Source organism: Chenopodium quinoa, unplaced genomic scaffold, assembly GCF_001683475.1.
Source record: "Chenopodium quinoa cultivar QQ74 unplaced genomic scaffold, ASM168347v1, whole genome shotgun sequence".
In the NCBI taxonomy this organism is placed as follows: Eukaryota; Viridiplantae; Streptophyta; class Magnoliopsida; order Caryophyllales; family Amaranthaceae; genus Chenopodium; species Chenopodium quinoa.
The window spans coordinates 1633522-1654154 of NW_018743574.1; the positions used below are offsets into that span (position 1 = coordinate 1633522).

The 20633-nt window shown below is 35.4% G+C and overlaps 1 protein-coding gene and 1 pseudogene across 1 annotated transcript; both read left to right on the top strand.

Moving 5' to 3' along the window:
* Positions 1–216: 216 nt before the first annotated feature.
* Positions 217–6363, top strand: LOC110681923 (annotated as a pseudogene).
* Positions 6364–8021: 1658 nt separating this feature from the next.
* Positions 8022–20319, top strand: LOC110681925 (transcription and mRNA export factor SUS1-like). Its single transcript, XM_021858098.1, has 4 exons — positions 8022–8323; positions 8444–8531; positions 18615–18690; positions 19912–20319. Coding segments are annotated over exons 1-4 (240 nt in total). The 5' UTR covers positions 8022–8321; the 3' UTR covers positions 19986–20319.
* The last annotated feature ends 314 nt before the right edge of the window (positions 20320–20633 follow it).

Sequence of the window (20633 nt, forward strand, 5' to 3'; positions counted from 1 at the left end):
ATAATAATAATGATAATAATAATAAAAGAAATAATAATAATAACGATAATAATAATAAAAATGATAATAATAACGATGATAATAATAATAATAATATTAATAATAATATTGGTAATTATAGAGGGGATTTTTGAAGAGAAAAATATAGTAGAAAGAAATGGATTTTCAAAGTTGAAGAAAGTATAGCAATATGGGTGTCTATTTATAGAGGGGAAAAAAAATAGAGCCGTTGGTAATTTTTTTTTTTTTTGATTTGTGTTTTGTAAAATATATCCGTTGCAAAATTACAACGGATTTATTTAAAACAGTGACACGTGTCAAGCAGCGGCTGGGCCAAGTGGCGCGCTCCCAGCCGCTGCTTTCTATTTTTTTTTCCTGAAAAAAAAATAAAAATGGGTGGGGCCCACAATCCATAAATTCGTCCAAATGCTTGCAGCAGCAATCGATCCCACAACCATTCACTATGAACAATTATAGAGATCACCATTAAGCCACTCATTCACTTGTTCACTCATTGTGAACTATTTTTTTGTTCACCCTTAAGGCTGCCCTAAGGATTTAAGAAACATTTAAAAAAATTATTAAAAAAAATATAAATCCATTCATCTCCTTCCTTCTCCAGAATGGTAAAAAAAGATTTCAGAGTCAATCACATCACAGAAATGACACAAACACAGTAGCTTGAATTCAAAACTATAAACGGCTATTTTCCTCTTACAGAGTTTATTACCCTTAAAAATTTTCCCTCCTTTCATAGATCAGATCCCTCTGTTTCTCTCTCCTCCATTTCCACTGTTCTTATACCTTCAATACTTCCAAAAAAAAAAAAAAAAGAAGAGTAGCAAAGATAAAAAAAAAAAAAAAAAATGGGTGCTGAGAATTCTTCTGTAAGATCATTTACTACCCACAATGGATTTTTAATTTTCTCTCCCCTTCATTTCTGGGTTTTTTCTGGGTTGAAGATTATTCAACTACATTATTTTTTTCTTCCTTCATTTGTTTGGATAAACTCAAGTAGCTAGCAATATCTGTTTTACTTTTTTTTTCTTTTTTTTTATTATTTTTTTTATTTAAGCAGAAAAAAACAGCAATGTCAAAGACGGAGTCGAAGGCTGCCTTAGTGGCGAAAAGACTTGCTATGCTTGAAGACGATCAACTTACTCCCCCGGTAAGTTTATGCGTCTCCGTATATTCTTAGATGGTAATAAAAACCCGAGTACGTGTTTGTTCGATTCACCTAATTTTTTATTATTACAACAAGTCCGTAATCATTTATACCAATTAAATAGTGTTGTTGGTCACATATTATAAATTTTATCCGATTAAAACTTATATTTATGGATTGAAAAGATGTATATTTAAAAATAATTTTTTTTTGAAGATGAAGCGTTTTCTTAAAATTTTACACTAGAACTGAACTTTTTCCTATTTTTAATTATTTTGTACTCCGAATTTTATTACTATTTTGATGATTGAGTTTGATTATGAGAATGAATTTAATCAGAATCAAAATAAACACTCGTCAACTTCCCACTATCACATATTAACAGCGTGCTTTGCTATGCTAGTATGCTACGAAAACTAATCCATAGCGGTGAGGGAGAGTGGAGGGTAGTGGGCCACATTTCCGCATTAAAAGCGGGGCATAGAATGTTGTTTTTATTTTTTGATGACAATCAATGAACTAGAATGTTATTGTGAATACTATTGTTTGTAGGGGGTAATTCCCTTTTCATGGCTGTCAAAAAAAAAAAAAAAAAAAAGAATGTTATTGTGAATACCCTTCGTTTAGAAATTTGTTAATAAATGTTAGATTACTATGTAATCGTAAATTCGTGATACGGAGTATAATTTTATTATTAATTGATAGTTAAAATTGTGTCTCAACATATATGCAATCCCAAGTAATGCATTAGCATCCACAAGATATATCAAATTTTCAAAGAAATCAAGGGATGGTAATGTTAGACAATGCATGTTTTTTATTTTATTTAAAGAGTTTAGGTAGAAATGTAGAATTGCAAGGATTGAACTATTAGGGGTTTGAATATATAGATGGATGTTAAATTTTATTAAATTTTGTTTGTTTGCAGGTATTATCTATAGTGAATCCAGTACCATGTGAAAGGTATTATATATATAAAAAGGCCCAAGTAATTTATTTTTCCGCATGATTTCACTTAATTGCATTTAAAACACTTTGAATAGTGGAAACCATTATTATTTGTGCATTTTATATAAATACTCCCTCTGTCCCTTATTGATAGTCCTTTATAATAAATTTCACGGGAATTAAAAAACTTAAATAAGAAATAGTAAAAGTTAAAAGTACATTGGAAAGGTAATAAAATTACATGGAAAATTATATGGAAATGCAAAGTTTATATAGGGAAGCTAAATTTGCACAAATATTGTTGCAAATTGGATGGAATTTTGGTAAACATTAATAAGGAGTACTAATAGTGGTTGGAAAAAACAAATGAGACTTTTATTTTGGGACTTAAATTTGGCCATAAGAGACCATTAATAAGGATTGGAGGGAGTAATTGGAATTAAAAAATTAATTAAAAAACTTATGTCTTACAAAAAATATGATATTGATAGGAATATTTCGATGAACTTTTTGAAATTTCCCAATCAGGAATGCTGAAAAAACAAAAGAAAGTGAAGGGAGTATTTATTTTTGGCTAATATCAAATTAAATTGAAAACCCTATAATAAAGAGTCATAGGAATTGGTGAACTTAAATTTCACTTCCTAAAATGGAATTAAGTTGGGAATTCATGATAAAATGACGCGCAAATTGGTGTGATTAATGTAAATTTATTCTTAATATTTCCTTTTTTTTATCTCCTTATACATATCATTTTCCTAATTATTATACTTCTTTAACCTCCTTTTACCTTTAACAATAGAATTTTGGCACTATTCTTACTCTTTCTTATTATGTTATATTGTGATTTATATAGAAAAAAAAAGTATAGTTATGTGAAATCTTGTAAGATTCGTCTCAGTTTGTGCGGTTAAAGTCTTATTTTTATAACTTTTTTATCAAAATGTATTGGTAAGTGTGAAACTCTTTGTATTACAAGTAAAATAGAATGGAGGAAGTATAATAATGCTTTATAGCCTTACAGGCACTTGTTAAAATGTTTTCATATTGCATTTGCAAAGTTTCATGTTTATCAAGTTTAAGGCTAATTACTTTTAAACATTCTTAGATGACATGTTTAAATTATACAATGCTAATTAAGTCATGTATGATTGCTGAAGCCCCATGCCGTTGATGATGATTAACGACTGTTCACTCTATGAAGACAATGTAGTATTGAAGTCTTCGAAAAATCGAACAAAATTTGGAAGGTCAGCTGATGTTTACTTAGCAATAGCTACATTATATCACTTTTCTAGTGGGTGTAACAAAATTGGATAGTGTATGCTTGTTTGGATATTGGTCATGTTTATTGATATGTGTGATCTTTTGCTCGACTTATATATCCCAAAAGGCACAAGCAAGCGAGGATTGTAAGTGATGATGAGTCCTCAGAAGATGAAGAACTCATAACTTCTACTCCACCGCTAAAGAAAGGAAGGTGACGCTCTTCATGTAAAACCAACTTTTATATGCGTACTTGGCAATTTGAACTAAAAAAAATTGGTGACTGTGGAGTGTGGAGATGGTATGCTCAATTAGCCTATCGATTTTATTTGTAAATTTTTTCCCTGATAAATTTGCGCAAAATGGATGTTTCTGAAGTACTAAGCGGAAGAGAATCAAAAGCATTGTGAAGGCTATTGGTAATCCAAGAACGCCAAAATTGTAAGTTTATCAACTAATTTTATAGCTTTTTTTATGCTAAAGTATATATGCATATTAATGATGCTGCAATTTGGGGTTACTGAAGAAGTAAGAAGAAGAGGATCAAAATCAATGATTTATCTATCAATGAGAATGTCAAGGCTACTTACCATTCAAGAGTGAAAAAGAGGTAAGTTTATGCATCTATATTTGTTATGCCTTGCATGGCCTATCATGTCTAGATATGTATGCAAATTAATGTAGCTGCATATGGACAGTCAAAGAATGGACTTAAGTGTTCCTTTATCAATGGATGACAAGTCCTCTTCCATGAAGCGAGCAGAAGAGGTCCAAGCAAATCTGTCAGCTGAATCTCCTAGCTTTCTCAAAACAATGTTGAAATCACATGTTACTGGGGGGTTTTGGTTGGTAAGCCAGTGAAATTTGTAATACATGAATTTCCCCCATTCTAAAAGCTCACAGATTTGTGGCTTGATCTGGAGTTAGGTATTTATGTGTATGCATCTGATGTTACTTGGCTTTGTGATGGATAGGGTCTTCCGAGGAAATTCTGTGATGAGCATCTGCCAATTTGTGACTGTACCGTAGTGTTGGTGGATGAAGCTGGAAAGGGATTTGACACAGTTTATCTAGCTGGGAAAGCAGGTCTTAGTGGTGGATGGAGGGGATTTTCTATCTATCATGAATTGCTTGAGGGCGATGTGTTGGTCTTTCATCTGATTGAACGTACAAAATTTAAGGCAAGTTTGTCAGACATATACTCTCTAAAAAGTACAGAAATACTTGAGCATTGACAAGAAAATGCAGGTTTACCTCCTACATGTGCATGTCACTCTCACTAATTTTTATCAAAATTTCCTAAATTTACACCTAGGCAGCAGAAATCCCAAAGTTTGTGAGAGTGATGTGCATATCTAGGAGATTAACTGGGAATCCACTGAGTCTTCGCTCATAGTTCATGCTAGAACATTCTGTTTCTGGTATCTAATATGGTTATGACATGAAAGCACATGGGCAACTATAAAAATGAACTGAACACAAACAAGAGCGTAATTTGATGGTAATTAAAATCCTGAAGTTCATGCCCTTCATAGTTTTGTTGTACTACTAAGTACAGATTCTGGGTTTTCTTTAGGCTTAGTTATGCGACTTATGCCTGCCTTTGATTGGTCTAGCTATGCCCAACAGACTGTTAATTCTCTGGTTACGCATAAGTTGTTACACATCTTAGGAATTTGCAAATTGCAATATCACACTTATATTGGGGAAACTGAGTAAGCAATTAAGCATCCCCTTGTGTCTTTTGCCAACCAAGTAATCTCTAAAAATTCTCTACAATTTGTGCAATCCTAAAAATTTCTATGATAACCAAACAATCACTAAGCCTTTTCTATGTTCCTTGTCTACTATGCATACATTGCAAAGCCAGGTTCCTTCCCATTTCCCTATGCAAAATTTTGCTACATTACATATCATCACATGCATTGCAATGCTTCTACAGATTTATATAATAAGAGAACAAAGTTTTGGTGAAGTTGATGGCGCTTTAGGGCTCCTAACCTTGGATTCAGGGGTAGGAGAGCGGAAATCAGGTAAATAGCTTGTTCTTGTGACCGCTTCTGTGTCAAAATTATAATATTAATAGTCAAAACCTTCACAACCATTTAAATGCAGAAGACCATAGTCAAATGGTACAAACTGAAGACAACTACACTGCAGTGGACCATTTAAGCAGCAGTGACATTCATTTGGGCTCTGAAGTGCTTGATGGGATCCGCTTATCAGATTCTTCCATCAAGTTTGAAGGAGTGAGTGACCTCAAGAACTTTAGCATCATTGTCGATGCCCTCCTCTTAGACTCCAAATTCACTGACAGTTCACGAAAGAAGTACTATGAGCTCTGTTGCAACCAAAAATCTTTTCTGCAGGAGCACTTTCTGAAGGGACTGAACTGCCATTTGGTGGTTGGGATTATTTTAGAGACTGTTAACATAGCGGATGCCATCAGATCATATGAGGAAGCTCCTACATCTCATGAAGATCTTCAGAGTTGGGAGATAACATTGAGAGGGTTCGAGTTGCTGGGCATGAAGGTAGAGTTCTTGCTTGCTTCGATCAACAAACTTCTTGGCCATTCTGTGGAATCTGAAGCAGTTAATGTATCAAACATGTTGAAATAAAAAATAATTAATCGGTCTTTAGCTGGGGAGAGGATGAAAGCGCTTGAGAATAAACTCAGACAGCTTAAAGAGTCCATGGAGAAGATCGATTTTGAGATGGACATGGAGATAGCAATGGCAAGTTCATGGAAAAAGGAATCCAAGGTTGAGGGTATTCCTGCTGCTGTGTGCCAGTGTGGTGATTAACACTAGGAGAATCAGTTGATTAAGCAGTTTTTTGCCCTCAAAGTTGAGCAATTTCTGCTGTTTTTGTATAGTTAAAATTCACTGATCATATCTGTATACCATACCAACATATGGTGAAATGTTGGTGTGATAAATTTTTGACAGTAGTCAGTAGCTCCTCTATTGTGAGCATGATCATCTAGAGCACAATTCAAAGTAAAACAGGGAAGTTTACAAGTGTAGGTTGGTAGGATACTTTTTCCTCCATCCTATTGCCTTGCTAACCAGCTTAGTTAGTGTCTTTTTGGATCAAATCTTGTTTATAACATTAACCTTCATTTTGTAACAATCACTGTGATTCATGACTAGATATGGAGCATATTGTTAGCTCGTACCTTAGCTTTTGAGGATGAAAACCGTTTTCCTTGATGCATTTTCGATCAAACTTTTGTAAAGGAAAAATCACTTTTCTCCCTCATTTTTCTGTTTGATTGGATTTCATGTATTATGATATTGTATGATCCAATTTATTTATTTATTTTATCTAAATTGAGTTGTGAAAGGATCAAAATTTCACATTAGAAGGTACGAGTCAATGATAATTTGAGGTTCTAATAATATAATTAAACAAAATGATATGAGGGTTGAATTAGGATAGTGTGTAAACTGTAAATATAAAAGGGTATGTATTTTTTTTTTTTTTTTTTTGAAGGGGGAGATTAAAATTCATTAATAATAAGCCTTACGGCACTTACATAAGAAATCGTAATCGAACAATACAAAGACAAAAGAACCAATTACAAGTTCGAAATAAAGGAAACTACAATTGCACGCGCAAAATGACTTTCTGAAATACCCTTGGCTCATATAACGCTGTCCTATGCAGCCTCTTGCAAGGGGGTCTAGCAATATGTTGTAGTTTCTGACGTGAACCTTCATTGACTCAGAATCCCATACTCCTCGACCAGAAATCAAACTTGGTGCCATACACTTCACCATTGACAATACAATCTCTGATTCAAACACGGACCCCAGCTCGGAAGGATAACCCTTCAGCCCAAACCAACAGAAGATCAAACCAAAGCCCCATAGCCAAAAAACCCGGTTCAAAACATGCACCAAAAGATCGACACACCGATCTGCACACCCCATAGCACACAAACGCACCACACAAGAAGAAAAAATAACAAACCCTAAAGAACAACACACACAACGACTAAAATAAGAAACAGACAGAAAATTAAAAACGAGAACTACAAACGAAACCCTAGCAAACGACCCCGCAGCCAATCCGAGAACCACCATCCAAGCACCGAGGTTCACCAACCCAACCCACAAACCACCGTACAGGAAAGCCCGACCCGTAGGAACCCGCCCGAGAAGCCCAAACCCCACACAACCCTGAACCGCGGCAACGATGGCTGGAAACACCAGACTGAGAACGGCCCTACGCGAGGGACTTAGAGGGAGATAACTCTCCCTCCCCGTTCTCCTGCAAAACGTCGCGACGACGACGGCCAAGGCGGTGGAGCAGAGACACGGCGGGGGAGCGGGGAATAAGAGCGGCGGCAAGCCGGCAACAAGGCTGGTGAGGAATAGCGGCGGCCGGAGAGGGGAAGCGGCGAAAAAAGCTAGGTCGACCGGACAAAAAATCAAAGCGAAAAAAGAAAAAAAAAACACCTCAAGGAAGTAGATCGGAGGCTCGCCGACATAATGGCATGGGCGGTGAGCCGCACACCCGCCGGCGAGCCTCATGGTCGGAGCGATTTTGAGAAGACGGTTGGGTTTTTTGGGGGAGAGAGAGAGCGTTTGTTATGAGCTTTCTTTAGAAGATTTTTAAAAGGGTATGTATTTAACACGCTCGCCACATGTCTAATTAGGATTCTTAATTACGGCTCACATAATATTCCACACATAATTTCAAACCAAAAAAAAAAAATCCCATATCAATTTTTTACTCAATGCTCAGAAATTGAAATATCAGCCCTAATAAAGGCGGCATACCATACCAATTTCCTTCATCACCTTGTCGTCTTATTCATCTATCTATATATATGTATAATCTTCAAATTTAGTTTTCAAATTAACTAAAAATAAAATTCTAGAAAATTACTGGAGCTAACAAAACAAACAAATTCCTTCATTTCGATTAACCAATGTAATCTTTGTTCAATTTTCTCTCTCATCTTTACCTTTTTCTCCTAGTATTTCACTGTTATAATTCCCTTTTTGTATTATAGTTTCTGGGTTTTAATTTATTTATTTTCAAATTATTTAGGAGGCATTCAGTGAATCGTCCACCAACACCAGATGCAGGGGATGAACAAGAAAAAGAACTTTCCCTTTCAGAAAAAATCAACATTAAGGTCTATTTCTTCAACCCCACTAATCTGTTTCTGGAAAAGATTATCTTACTTTTTTGCTGATTGTTTGTTGGCAGATCGTTAAATTTGTGGGGTTTTTATTTTAATCATTGTTTGAGCACCCCCAAAATTGTGAATTTTGATTTTGTTGAATATAATTTTTAATTTGGTTGATTATTGAAATGGGTTTTTGGTTGATTGACTTTACAGTTGATTGAGAGTGGAGAAAAGGAGAGATTGATGGATTTGTTGAGGGAAAGGCTGATAGAACAATGTATACTACAAGAGGGGGGGTGAATTGTAGTGTATGTAGACTATGGTAAATTTTGCGGAATTAAATCTACTACTAAGAGAAAAGACACTAAGATAGGCAATGAATAAATTCACTATATAAAAATTATTTACAATCACTAATACGTTGCCTAGACTCAAGTTCCGTGAGGAACTCAAGTTACCCAACTGTGATCACTCAATCACAGTTTCTCACACTTTGTGATTCTACTCCGAATCACTTGTACAGTGTAAACATCTTTCTCTAGTCTCACACTTTACAACTCTCACAACCCAAACCCAATTACACAATGATTACAAGTATTTCCTAAAGAACTTAAGAGACTAAGGATGGAAGGAACTTCTCTTTTAAACACTTTGAAACTCTATGCTCAGAATACTTAAGATTGTTTTTCCACGCTTTCAAAACTTAACGTTGATCTGTTTTTATAAGGAGAATATTCAAGCTTCCATCAAATTCCCACTTCCCCCTTAATCCCACGTTCTCTCGGCTGAGAAGTTGGGATGTAGGCAGAGGAAATTTAGGAACATGATTTCCTTAGCTTGACTCCCAAGTTCAACGTTCTCCTTAATACTAGGAGCCAGTATTTACCAAGTCAAAAAAATCAGTTATTCAAAAAGATAATTATTTAATAAAAAAGATAATTATTTATTTATTAATTAAAAGATAAATAATTAATTAATTTAAAACTTATCTTTTTAAATTAATGAATTATTTATTTATTTATAAAATCTTTTTAAATCTTTTTCAAAACTGATTTTTATCACTTCCTTAAATTAAGGGATATGAAAACTGTTTTAAAACTTTCGTTTAAAACTTTCTGAGTCAATCGTCAAGTTCCTTCGGGAACTACAGGTTCCTTCAGGAACTTCGAGTTTCTTCTTAATTCCTTCCATTCCTTCTAACACTTTTGTTTCTTAAGCTCGTACACTGAGTAACTAAGTATATAGAGTTGTGAGGACATCTTGAAAGCTTGCATTCATCATCAAGTCTTCCAAACTCTGTTGTTCCTACTCCGGAACATGTATTTGTGTACCTGAATCTTTCTGTTCAACCAAGACTCATAAACATCATTAGTCAGATTTTGTTTTATGTAAGTCAATCATCAAAATATTAAGGTAGTCAATTCAACAATATTCCCCCTTTTTGATGATGACAAACAAAAACAAACTTGGTTAAACGAAACAAACATCCAAGCAATCAGAGTAACCATTACTTAAATAAAACAATTAAATTATTTAAAGCAATAAAATAAACTAAGGATAAAGAAGTCTGCATCATTCATGAAATTAATAAATTGTGAAATTTATACCTTTACTTAAATGATGAAGACTTGAAGGGAATCGGTTTGAGTCCAGCTTTCTGAGTTTGTTCTTCTCTTCCCCCTTTTGACATTATCAAAATGATAGAAAGAGCATGCTATATATAGTACTAAACTACGGAGGGAGTAGTAAATCTGAATTCATGAACGATTAAGCATGCGCACACAGTTCATATGCAACCAAAATGAAAACATCAATTTCAAAGACAAACTTAGCCAGTTTAATACAAACCGAAATAAAAACAAAATAAAGTGTTCAAAACAAGCCAAACAAAATAAAATTGAAGGACAATATCACTGTTTAATAAATCACAAGAAAGAGTGGGGTAGGTTTGTTTTGCAAAGGGCTAGGAAATGGTAGCAGCTTCATGGTAAGGTAACATCCTTGATCGCATCGAGAATGGTCTTGTAACAACTTTGCTTCACTTTAGCTTTGAGTTCGTGAGCCGAGGAGTCCATATGAGCATTTACTTTATCTTCCAGAGAAAGCATCTGAGTTTGCAGCCCCTCAACTTTAGTAGCCAGGTTATCCACTTTAGAAGAAAGGTTAGTTATACTCTGTGTAAGTGTAGTGGACAAAAGCTGAAGTTCCTCCTGGATTTGCAAGGAACTTGGACCAGAGCTAAAAGCACTGAAGCCGAAACCAGAAGTACGAGGCTGTGAAGCAGGTGGAGAAGGTGTGGTTTGGTGAACAGAGGAAGGAATAGGGGGGTGGTGATGGAGTTCCTTCAGAAACAAGGGAAGACGAACCCTAAGGAACTTGTTGGGTGGAAGTTCCTTCATAAACTTTAGATGTATCATCATCCAATTCAACAATAATAACAGGCTGAGATCTCAGTGTTCTGGGTTTAGAAGAAGCAAGTCTAACGCTTCTCCTTTTTCTACCTGTTACAGGGACAATTTGTTTAACAGAGCCTCCAATTTCCTTGAGTAGCTCTTTCACTAACTCCTCTTTGTCATCTTTTTCCTCCTTCTCACTCTATATTTCTTTCTCTTCTTCTGTTTCCCTCTCTACTGCACTTTTTCTCTCTTTTTCACTCTCTTTTTCCTCTTCTTTTTCACTCTCTGTTTCCTCTTCTTTTTCATCATTTTTCTCACTGTCTTTCTCTTTCTTTTCTTTTTCTTTCTCAATGTTTTCTTCCTCTTTTACTTCTTCCTTCTCACTGTCTTCCTCTTTTACTTCTTCCTTCTCACTGTCTTCCTCCTCATCAATGCTTTCCCTCTCATTCAGTTCCCCCTCACGTTGATCTCCCTCTTCCTCAGATTCCGAGTGTACATCGGTAATAAAACAAATTTTTCCACGAACAACTTTAAGGCTTAATTTTGAGAGGGATTTTTCATGGAGTATGTTTTCTGGTTTCAAGGGGTGGGTTTCTTCATTGGTTAGAGGAACTTTGAAGGTTGGAAGTGGCGGTTGGTGTTTTGGGGTTTTTTGAGGTGAGTGGGTGCGTGTGGTAAGTGAGGTGAGAAGATAGGTGACGGTTGAGAGTTTAGTGGGATAGAGAAAAGGTTGTGATTTATTTTGACAATGATAAAAATTAAAAAACATAAGATAAAATCTAATTGAGAAAAAAATCTTTTTGTTGTTTTTAAATTTATAAGATAACAAAAATAATAAAAAGATAAAAATAAAAATTGAAAAATAAAGAAAAATAAAAATTACGAAAGAAAAAAAATTTCCAGTAAGTTACTTCAAAGTAAAATACTGGTTAACATGTACAAAGCTTTACAAAAAGGAACTTGGAAAATAATATGGCTTAATTTGTCTTCTTCATCAACATAATCACATGATCACATACTCATTAGAATTACACACTCTTTCATTGCAAAATTCGAGATTATGTTTTTCACACCAAGGTTATATATAGCAATTGCTCAGTCGTTTCACTAAGACATACCTTGGGGTTCCAAGAAGAACTGCTCAATTCAGCTTTATCATTCCGAGTTCCAATCGCATCTTTTCGAATTTTTCTCTACTCAAAGGCTTTGTTAGAATGTCAGCAATTTGATATTCAATTTGTACAAATTCTAGTTTAATAGAACCTTTTTCCACATTGTCTTTTAGAAAATGATGCCTAACATGAATATGCTTTACACGTGAATGATGTACTGGATCTTTTGATAGCAAATAGCACTTGTATTATCACAGTATATTAGAACACATTCAAGAACTATGCCAAAATCACGTAATTGTTGTTTTATCCACAACAGTTGTGTATTCTGCTTCTGCTGTGGATAGAGCAACTGTATTCTGTTTCTTGGAACTCCAAGAAACTAAACAAGATCCTAGGAATTGGACCATACCTGATGTACATTTTCTATTCACCAAATCCCCAACATAGTCGGCATCGGCAAATCCAGTAAGATCATATGTGTCACTTCTTGGGTAGAATAAACTCAAGTCGTTAGTTCCTTTGAGATATCTCAGTATTCTCTTGACGGCTGTTAGATGCGATTCTTTGGGGTTTGATTGGAACCTAGCACACAGACCAACACTAAAAGAAATGTCAGGTCTACTTGCAGTTAAGTATAGTAAGGAACCAATCATACCTCTGTACTTTGTCTGGTCCACACAAGTTCCTCAGAGATCTTCGTCTAACCTAGAGTTAGTTCCCATAGGAGTGTGGTTAGTCTTTGCGCTGTCAAGGTTATACTTTTTCAGGAGTTCCTTGACATATTTTTGCTGATGTATAAATATTCCTGATTCTGTTTGTTTGATCTGCAGTCCTAAAAAGAAATTGAGTTCCCCCATCATGCTCATTTGGAACTCACTGCACATCAAGTCAGCAAAGTACTTGCACAAAGATTCGTTAGTTGCACCAAATATAATATCATCAACATAGATCTGCACAACTAAGAGATGAGTTCCTTTAGATTTTAAAAACAAAGTTTTATCAATTTTTCCTCGTTTAAAATCATTTTCCAAAAGGAACTTGGACAATCTTTCGTACCATGCTCTTGGAGCCTGTTTTAGCCCGTAGAGAGCCTTATCAAGTTTAAAAACATGGTTTGGAAAGTTTGGATTCTCGAATCCAGGGGGTTGATCGACGTAAACTGTTTCTTTTAATAAACCATTCAAAAACGCACACTTTACGTCCATCTGATACAGTTTAAAACCCATAAAAGCAGCAAAAGATATTAAAATTCTAATAGCCTCAAGTCTAGCAACAGGAGCAAATGTTTCCTCAAAATCAATACCTTTCTGTTGGTTATATCCCTTTACAACCAACCTAGCCTTATTTCTTACAATTGTACCATATTCATCAAGTTTGTTTCGAAAGACCCATTTTAAACCTTATGACCTTTTTATCTAGTGGCTTAGGTTCAAGATGCCATACCTGATTTCTTTTGAATTCATTAAGTTCCTCTTGCATGGCTATAATCCAGTCAGGGTCTTCTAAGGCTTCTTTATGGTTGCGAGGTTCCAAAGTAGATAGAAAAGCATTGAAGGCACAGAAGTTCCTCATTTGCGATCTAGTCTGACTTCCTTTGCATAAGTCACTAATAATTTTTTCTAGTGGGTGTGACTTTTGGTGCTTCCAAGGTTTGGGCTGGAAGGTTTGGATAGTAACTCGACTATTCTTATTTTCTGAGCCAGTTGCTTCTTCTTCAGTGATTTCCTCTTGTGTTATTGGTTCCTCGACAGGTTCTTCAATCTGAGGTTGTTCTGTCGAAGGAACTTTAGTTAGTATGTCGAGTTCCTTCTCCGGATTTTCATGATTTTCATTTACTCGAGTTGGCTGCTTATTTGGAATTATTGCATCTTCTTCTTGTTCTTGAGAACGTACTAGACCAATTTCAAAATCATAGTCCTCATGTTCCTGTGTACATGGAAGTGGATTAGTTTCATCAAATATAACATGCGCACTTTCCTCAACACATTGTAAACTCTATACGCTTTACTGTTAGTAGCATATCCAAGAAATACGGCTTCATCACTTCTTTCATCAATTTTCCCTATGTTTCTTTTACCATTATTATGCACAAAACATTTACAACCGAATGCTCTAAGATGAGATATGTTCGGTTTTCTGCCTTTTATCAGTTCATAGGGTGTCTTATTTAATATAGGGCTTAGCATGACACGATTTATAATATAACAGGCTGTATTCAAGGCTTCTGCCCAGAAGTTCCTTGGAAGATCGCTGGCTATTAACATGGTTCGAGCCATGTCTTCTAAGGTTCTGTTCTTCCTTTCCACAACTCCATTTTGCTGTGGAGTTCTTGGAGCTGAGAAATTATGACTTAAGCCTTGTTCCCTGCATAAATCATCAAATTTAAAATTCTCAAATTCAGTGCCATGATCGGATCTAAGGTGTGGACTTTTGAATTCTCCTGGAAAATGTAACAAACTCATCAAAAGTCTCATCCTTACTAGACATAAAAATAACCCATGTAAATCTAGAATAATCATCAACAATTACTAAGACGTACTTCTTTCCACTTCTACTTTGAATTCTCATAGGACCACATAAATCCATATGAATTAACTCTAAGGGTTTCGTGGAACTCACCATCTTCTTGGATTTAAAGGATGTCCTCACCTGCTTTCCTTTCACACAAGCGTCACAAATTTTGTCACATAGGAACTTGATTGAAGGAAGTCCCTCTACCAAGTTCCTTGTTCTTAACTTATCAATCAAAGAGAAACTTGCATGACCAAAACGTTTATGCCACAGTAAAGGATCATCCTCAATGACACTGAGGCAAGTTAAGTTGTTCCTCGGAACTGTATTGAGATCCACTGTATAAGTGTTTCCTTTCCGAGTTCCTTCCAGCAAAACTTTCCCAGTGTCATTCTGAATGATGCTACATTTTTCAGAATCAAAACTTACAGAGTTTCCTTTATCACAAAATTGTGATATGCTTAATAAGCTGTGTTTGAGGCCCTCGACTAAAAAAACGTTATCAATAGCTTGGGAACTTGACCTTCCAACCTTTCCTACGGCAACAATGCTGCCTTTCTTGTTATCACCAAAGGTCACAGTTCCTCCTGTATAGGCCGTCAGTGAGAGAAATCTAGTTTTGTCTCCTGTCATGTGCTTAGAACAACCACTATCGAGGTACCATTGGTTGTTCCCCCTCACTTCGACCTGCAAAAGAAACTAAGGGTTAAATTCAGGAACCCCATCTTTCATAGGTTCCTTTGTTGATACAGCAAACTCATTTTTCTTTTGCCATACATAAGCTATATTTTTAGTGGACTTAAGTTCCTTTCTTTTGCAATCAGTATCTTTGTGTCCTGACTTGCCACAGAAGGAACACACAGTCTCACTAGGGAGTTCCACGTACTTTTTCTTTTTACCACTGTTCTTCTTTTTGTGGTTGAAACCCAAACCCTCTGTCCTTCTGGTTTGAGCTTCAGATATCCACTTTGGAACTCCCATGTGGATTGCACTTTTGTTGTTTCTAGCTCTTTCTAAATCCTTTTCAAGGGATTCATTTTTGTCTTTAGTAACCTACTAACCTGCAATTCTTTTTTCAAATTTTCAAGATCATCATTAAAGGTTACTAAAGGCAATTAAAGAGCATTATTAGAATCAATGTTAGTGCATAACAATTTATACTGAGTCAATTCAACATTTAACATGATATTTTCATTTTTGACTCTTTCCAATGTTTCCTTTAGCATAGAGTTTCTATCTAGCAAATCAAAGAATCTTCCCTGAACATCTGTTCTTGAACTATTCAAATATTTCATATGATCCTTATAGATTTCTAGAGCTTTTTCATTTTGTCCAAGTTTAAGACATATTTCTTTATATTCATCCAAAGTTTCTATGAGCAAAGAAATTAATTTGTCTTTTGACAGGGATTTCAGAAATTTAGGTTTGAGATTTACCTCCTCTGACTTTTTAGCAGACTCACTGTGTTTAGCCATCAAACACAGGTTTGTCGTCTCTTCTTCCGTGGATTCTTCTTCATCCTCGGAACTTGTGTCTCCCCACGCAGCTATCATGGCTTTCCTGTAATCAGATTTTGAAAAGTTTGGAGTATTAGATTTTCCGTGTTCCTTCATTTCGCCTTTTCCTTTTTCTGATTCCCAGAGAGGGCATGATGAAGTGATCTGTGTTCCCACATTTGTGGCATCCTCCAGTTTCCTTGGAATATTGGTTTTTCTTGAAGTTCCTTTTCTTTTGGTCACCAAACCTTTTGTTGCGATACAGCTTTTTTGGCTTCCTGACTAGCATGGCAGCTTCTTCCTCTCCAGATTCGGAATCCTCTTCACTTGGTTGGACAACCTTTAGAGCAATTCCTTTAGAGCAATTCCTCGGCTCTTTGAACTTTCTTGGCTTTTGTTTGATAGGTGAAGCTCATGAGTTATTAAGGAACCTGCAAGTTGTTCAAGGTTGAAAGTTGTAAAGTCCTTTGATTCCTGCAAAGCTGCCACTTTGGATCTCCACCGTTCATCTTCAAGAAGACTCCTTAGAATTCTGTTCATCCATAGGAATAACTCTACCAAGAGAAACTAATTCATTAGTAATATTTTTAAAACGAGTAAACATTTCTTGAATAGTTTCTTTTGAACCCATTTCAAAACGTTCATATTTAGAAAGCAGTATATCAATTTTAGAACGTTTAACTTCATGAGTTCCTTCGTGGGTTATTTCTAGTAAATCCCATATTTCTTTTGCTGTTTTACATCCCATAACACGAGTGTGTTCATCTGGCCCTAAACCCCAAACTAGGAGTTTTTTAGCAGTAGCATTAATCTCTTTCTTCTCAAAGTCGCTTCTATCGTATTCAGAAATAAGTTTAGGAATTACCTCGTTTTCTGCATTGGTCTTTGTTACCTCGTAATCTCCTACCTCGATAGCTCGCCAGACTTGATAATTCTCGGACTGTATGAACATCTCCATCCTCGTCTTCCAATAGGCGTAGTACTTCCCATTGAAGAGTGGAGGTCTTTGTGTAGAATAACCTTCAGCTAGTCTCTCGTCCTTCGACATTGTTCCTCCACCTTGACTCGACAAGCAATGAATAAATTCACTATGTAAAAATGATTTACAATCACTAATACGTTGCCTAGACTCAAGTTCCGTGAGGAACTCAAGTTACCCAACTGTGATCCCTCAATCACAATTTCTCACACTTTGTGATTCTACTCCGAATCACTTGTACAGTGTAAACAACTTTCTCTAGTCTCACACTTTACAACTCTCACAACCCAAACCCAATTACACAATGATTACAAGTATTTCCTAAAGAACTTAAGAGACTAAGGATGGAAGGAACTTCTCTTTTAAACACTTTGAAACTCTATGCTCAGAATACTTAAGATTGTTTTTCCACGCTTTCAAAACTTAACGTTGATCTGTTTTTATAAGGAGAATATTCAAGCTTCCATCAAATTCCCACTTCCCCCTTAATCCCACGTTCTCTTTGGCTGAGAAGTTGGGATGTAGGCAGAGGAAATTTAGGAACATGATTTCCTTAGCTTGACTCCCAAGTTCAACGTTCTCCTTAATACTAGGAGCCAGTATTTACCAAGTCAAAAAAATCAGTTATTCAAAAAGATAATTATTTAATAAAAAAGATAATTATTTATTTATTAATGAAAAGATAAATAATTAATTAATTTAAAACTTATCTTTTTAAATTAATGAATTATTTATTTATTTATAAAATCTTTTTAAATCTTTTTCAAAACTGATTTTTATCACTTCCTTAAATTAAGGGATATGAAAACTGTTTTAAAACTTTCGTTTAAAACTTTCTGAGTCAATCGTCAAGTTCCTTCGGGAACTACAGGTTCCTTCAAGAACTTCGAGTTTCTTCTTAATTCCTTCCATTCCTTCCAACACTTTTGTTTCTTAAGCTCGTACACTGAGTAACTAAGTATATAGAGTTGTGAGGACATCTTGAAAGCTTGCATTCATCATCAAGTCTTCCAAACTCTGTTGTTCCTACTCCGGAACATGTATTTGTGTACCTGAATCTTTCTGTTCAACCAAGACTCATAAACATCATTAGTCAGAGTTTGTTTTATGTAAGTCAATCATCAAAATATTAAGGTAGTCAATTCAACAAAGGCTCATTGAGTGTGGATGGAAGGATGAAATGAAATCGAACTGCAGGTTTGAAGACTTTGAACCCTCTATAGTATAGATGTTCATATCCTCTACTCCTGTTTTCGGGATTATTAGTCACGTTGATAGTGTAATTTGAACCCGCAACATGACAACTAAATTTTGGGCGGAGGGAATACTTTAATTCTGTCAATATTGTAGTTTTTTGTAAGGGAAAGAGGATATTATGTGTATTCATGTCAATATTGACATATTGTAGTATTTTTGTTAGGAAATTATGTGTTATTTCCAAAATTGAAGTTGAGAGACAAAAATTATAGCTATCTTGTTTTGATCAAGGTTGTTCTTTATAGTACAGTTTGACTATGAAGCTTTTGATTCAAATGTCTTGTAATCTTGTGATTTGCCATGCTTGAGTTTCTAAGATTTGCTTCTATTTTCAGGGCATTTATAAGAAGAAAGGGAGGAATAATGTAACTGTTGATGATCTAGTACATTTAATAACTCCAAAAGGAAGAGGTATTGATGATTATATCACTCATATCTTGCTTCATGTGTTGCTTCTCTTGCTGTGTATGTGTTTTCTTATGTCAAAGCTAACTCTTGACATGTAATACTACTAAATAAACTCCATAGTCCTGCTACTGTTGGAAGAATTTTAGTTGACAGCATGTTGTAGAATGGTTTGAATTGGTAAATGATTAGCATGGCTGTCTTGCGGGTTGTGAGGCATGTGGTGTTTTAGCTCTAATGTGTTAATGGGTTTTTAGCTACTGGTAGTATGTGGAGCCAGGGTTAGAGCCGTAGAGGATTTCTAGCTTGCAGTTATTCTCTACATAGATGAACATTACCCCAATGCCTCCAAAGAGACTTGCAAATTGAGTGGGGTAGATGAGGGACAGATATGTGCAGCAGCACTTTGTTAAGATAGAGGTTGTTATCAATCTAATTACAAATGAGATGTTTTCAAATCAGAACAAGTAAGAAGCTTTTGGCAATTTAATGAATTGCATCATCTTCACACTAATCTCTCGTCTCTTTTTATTTGGAAGGGTTTGGGGTGGTGGGGAGTTGTTGGGAAAATTGGTGTTGATAAGTGATCTACAGAGTAACTATAAAGGGAACAAGAAAACAAGGTGATTCCCTTTTTCAAGCCCTGCTACTTAGAAATCTTTATTGTACAAAATGGGGAGTAGATCAGACAATGAAGGAGTGCCTCCAACTCCAAGGCTGTCAGGGGGAACAACGATTTATTTATATGTTTTTTGAAAGGGAGAATCAAAATGAGCTGTGCTATGAAGTTTATGGAACAGAAGTATAACTTAAGTAACAGTTCTGTTTTGTCACTAACCTAAACTAGAATCAGCGAAAATGATATTTAGCTGTGTATATTATGTAATACTAGGATGTTCACCACCTTAACTTTGTTTTTGGTCTTAATAAATGACAAGTCATGTGCATCATATTGATGAATGATTAGCAATTAGAGCCTAAATACTTGAACTGTTCTTTGGTCTTTGTGTTGCAGAACCTGTAATCATGATGTGTAGTGATTTAATATTTCTGACAATCTGACATTTTGTATTTTTACATCTGAGAAAGTGATTGGAAATTTTAAACAGACGGATTCTCCACCTGTAGCGATTTTATTTGCTGTAGTTCAACACCTGCATTTTGTTTGTAATCATTACTCATAGTTGCTAACATTTTTACTTAATGTGTTGTGATCTTGTCATGCAGCATCTATTCCTGATCCCGTGAAAGCTGAGTTGTTGCAGCGAATTTGGGCTTTTCTAAATGCAGCTTCACTTTGATGCGAGGGATTGTTACCATCAGGATAAAGAAGAGGTTCAGAATATGTTGCTTGACCAAGTCTTAGTGTAGCAAAAGCTACAGAGTTTGGTGGGAGAGTCACTCCTGTGTTTTATAATGCTTCAACCTACCTAGGTTAGTAATGCATTGCTACCTGTCTGACTGTACTTACCTCATGTGGGCAAGGACATGCGCGGAATTTGTATCAGGGGTTAGATTTTGCAAGGGACAATCTATATGCTTGTAATTGTAGAACTTATATAGTTATATCTTGTGAATTAAAGAATTTGTGCTCCTTTTGCTCTCTGCCTACCAAGTTTTGCAAGGGATAATCTACATGCTTGGTGTAATGAAAAAGGGCGTTCGTAAGTCTTACCAACTGCAATGAACGTCCATTGTCTCTGTAATATTTGAGAACCATACTTGATGCTTGTGTTGACATAAAAAAAAACATGGCAATTGAAAATCATTTGAAAAGAGAAATAAGCGGATTTGTTTGGGTTGGCAAAAAATGAACCTTTTAACTTAACACTAATTAGAGGAAATTAGTTAGGTTTTTCTATGTAGGGAGATGAAATTTTTAACTTACCACTAATTAGAGGAAATCAGTTGCTCTATCACTCTATGTAGGGAAACTATCTGTAAATTTA

Excerpts from the sequence above, each read along its gene's own strand:
- LOC110681925 (XM_021858098.1), top strand. Across the intron at positions 8,532-18,614 it reads CAGAAAAAATCAACATTAAG|GGCATTTATAAGAAGAAAGG; the intron begins GTCTATTTCTTC and ends TTCTATTTTCAG. Across the intron at positions 18,691-19,911 it reads AATAACTCCAAAAGGAAGAG|CATCTATTCCTGATCCCGTG; the intron begins GTATTGATGATT and ends CTTGTCATGCAG.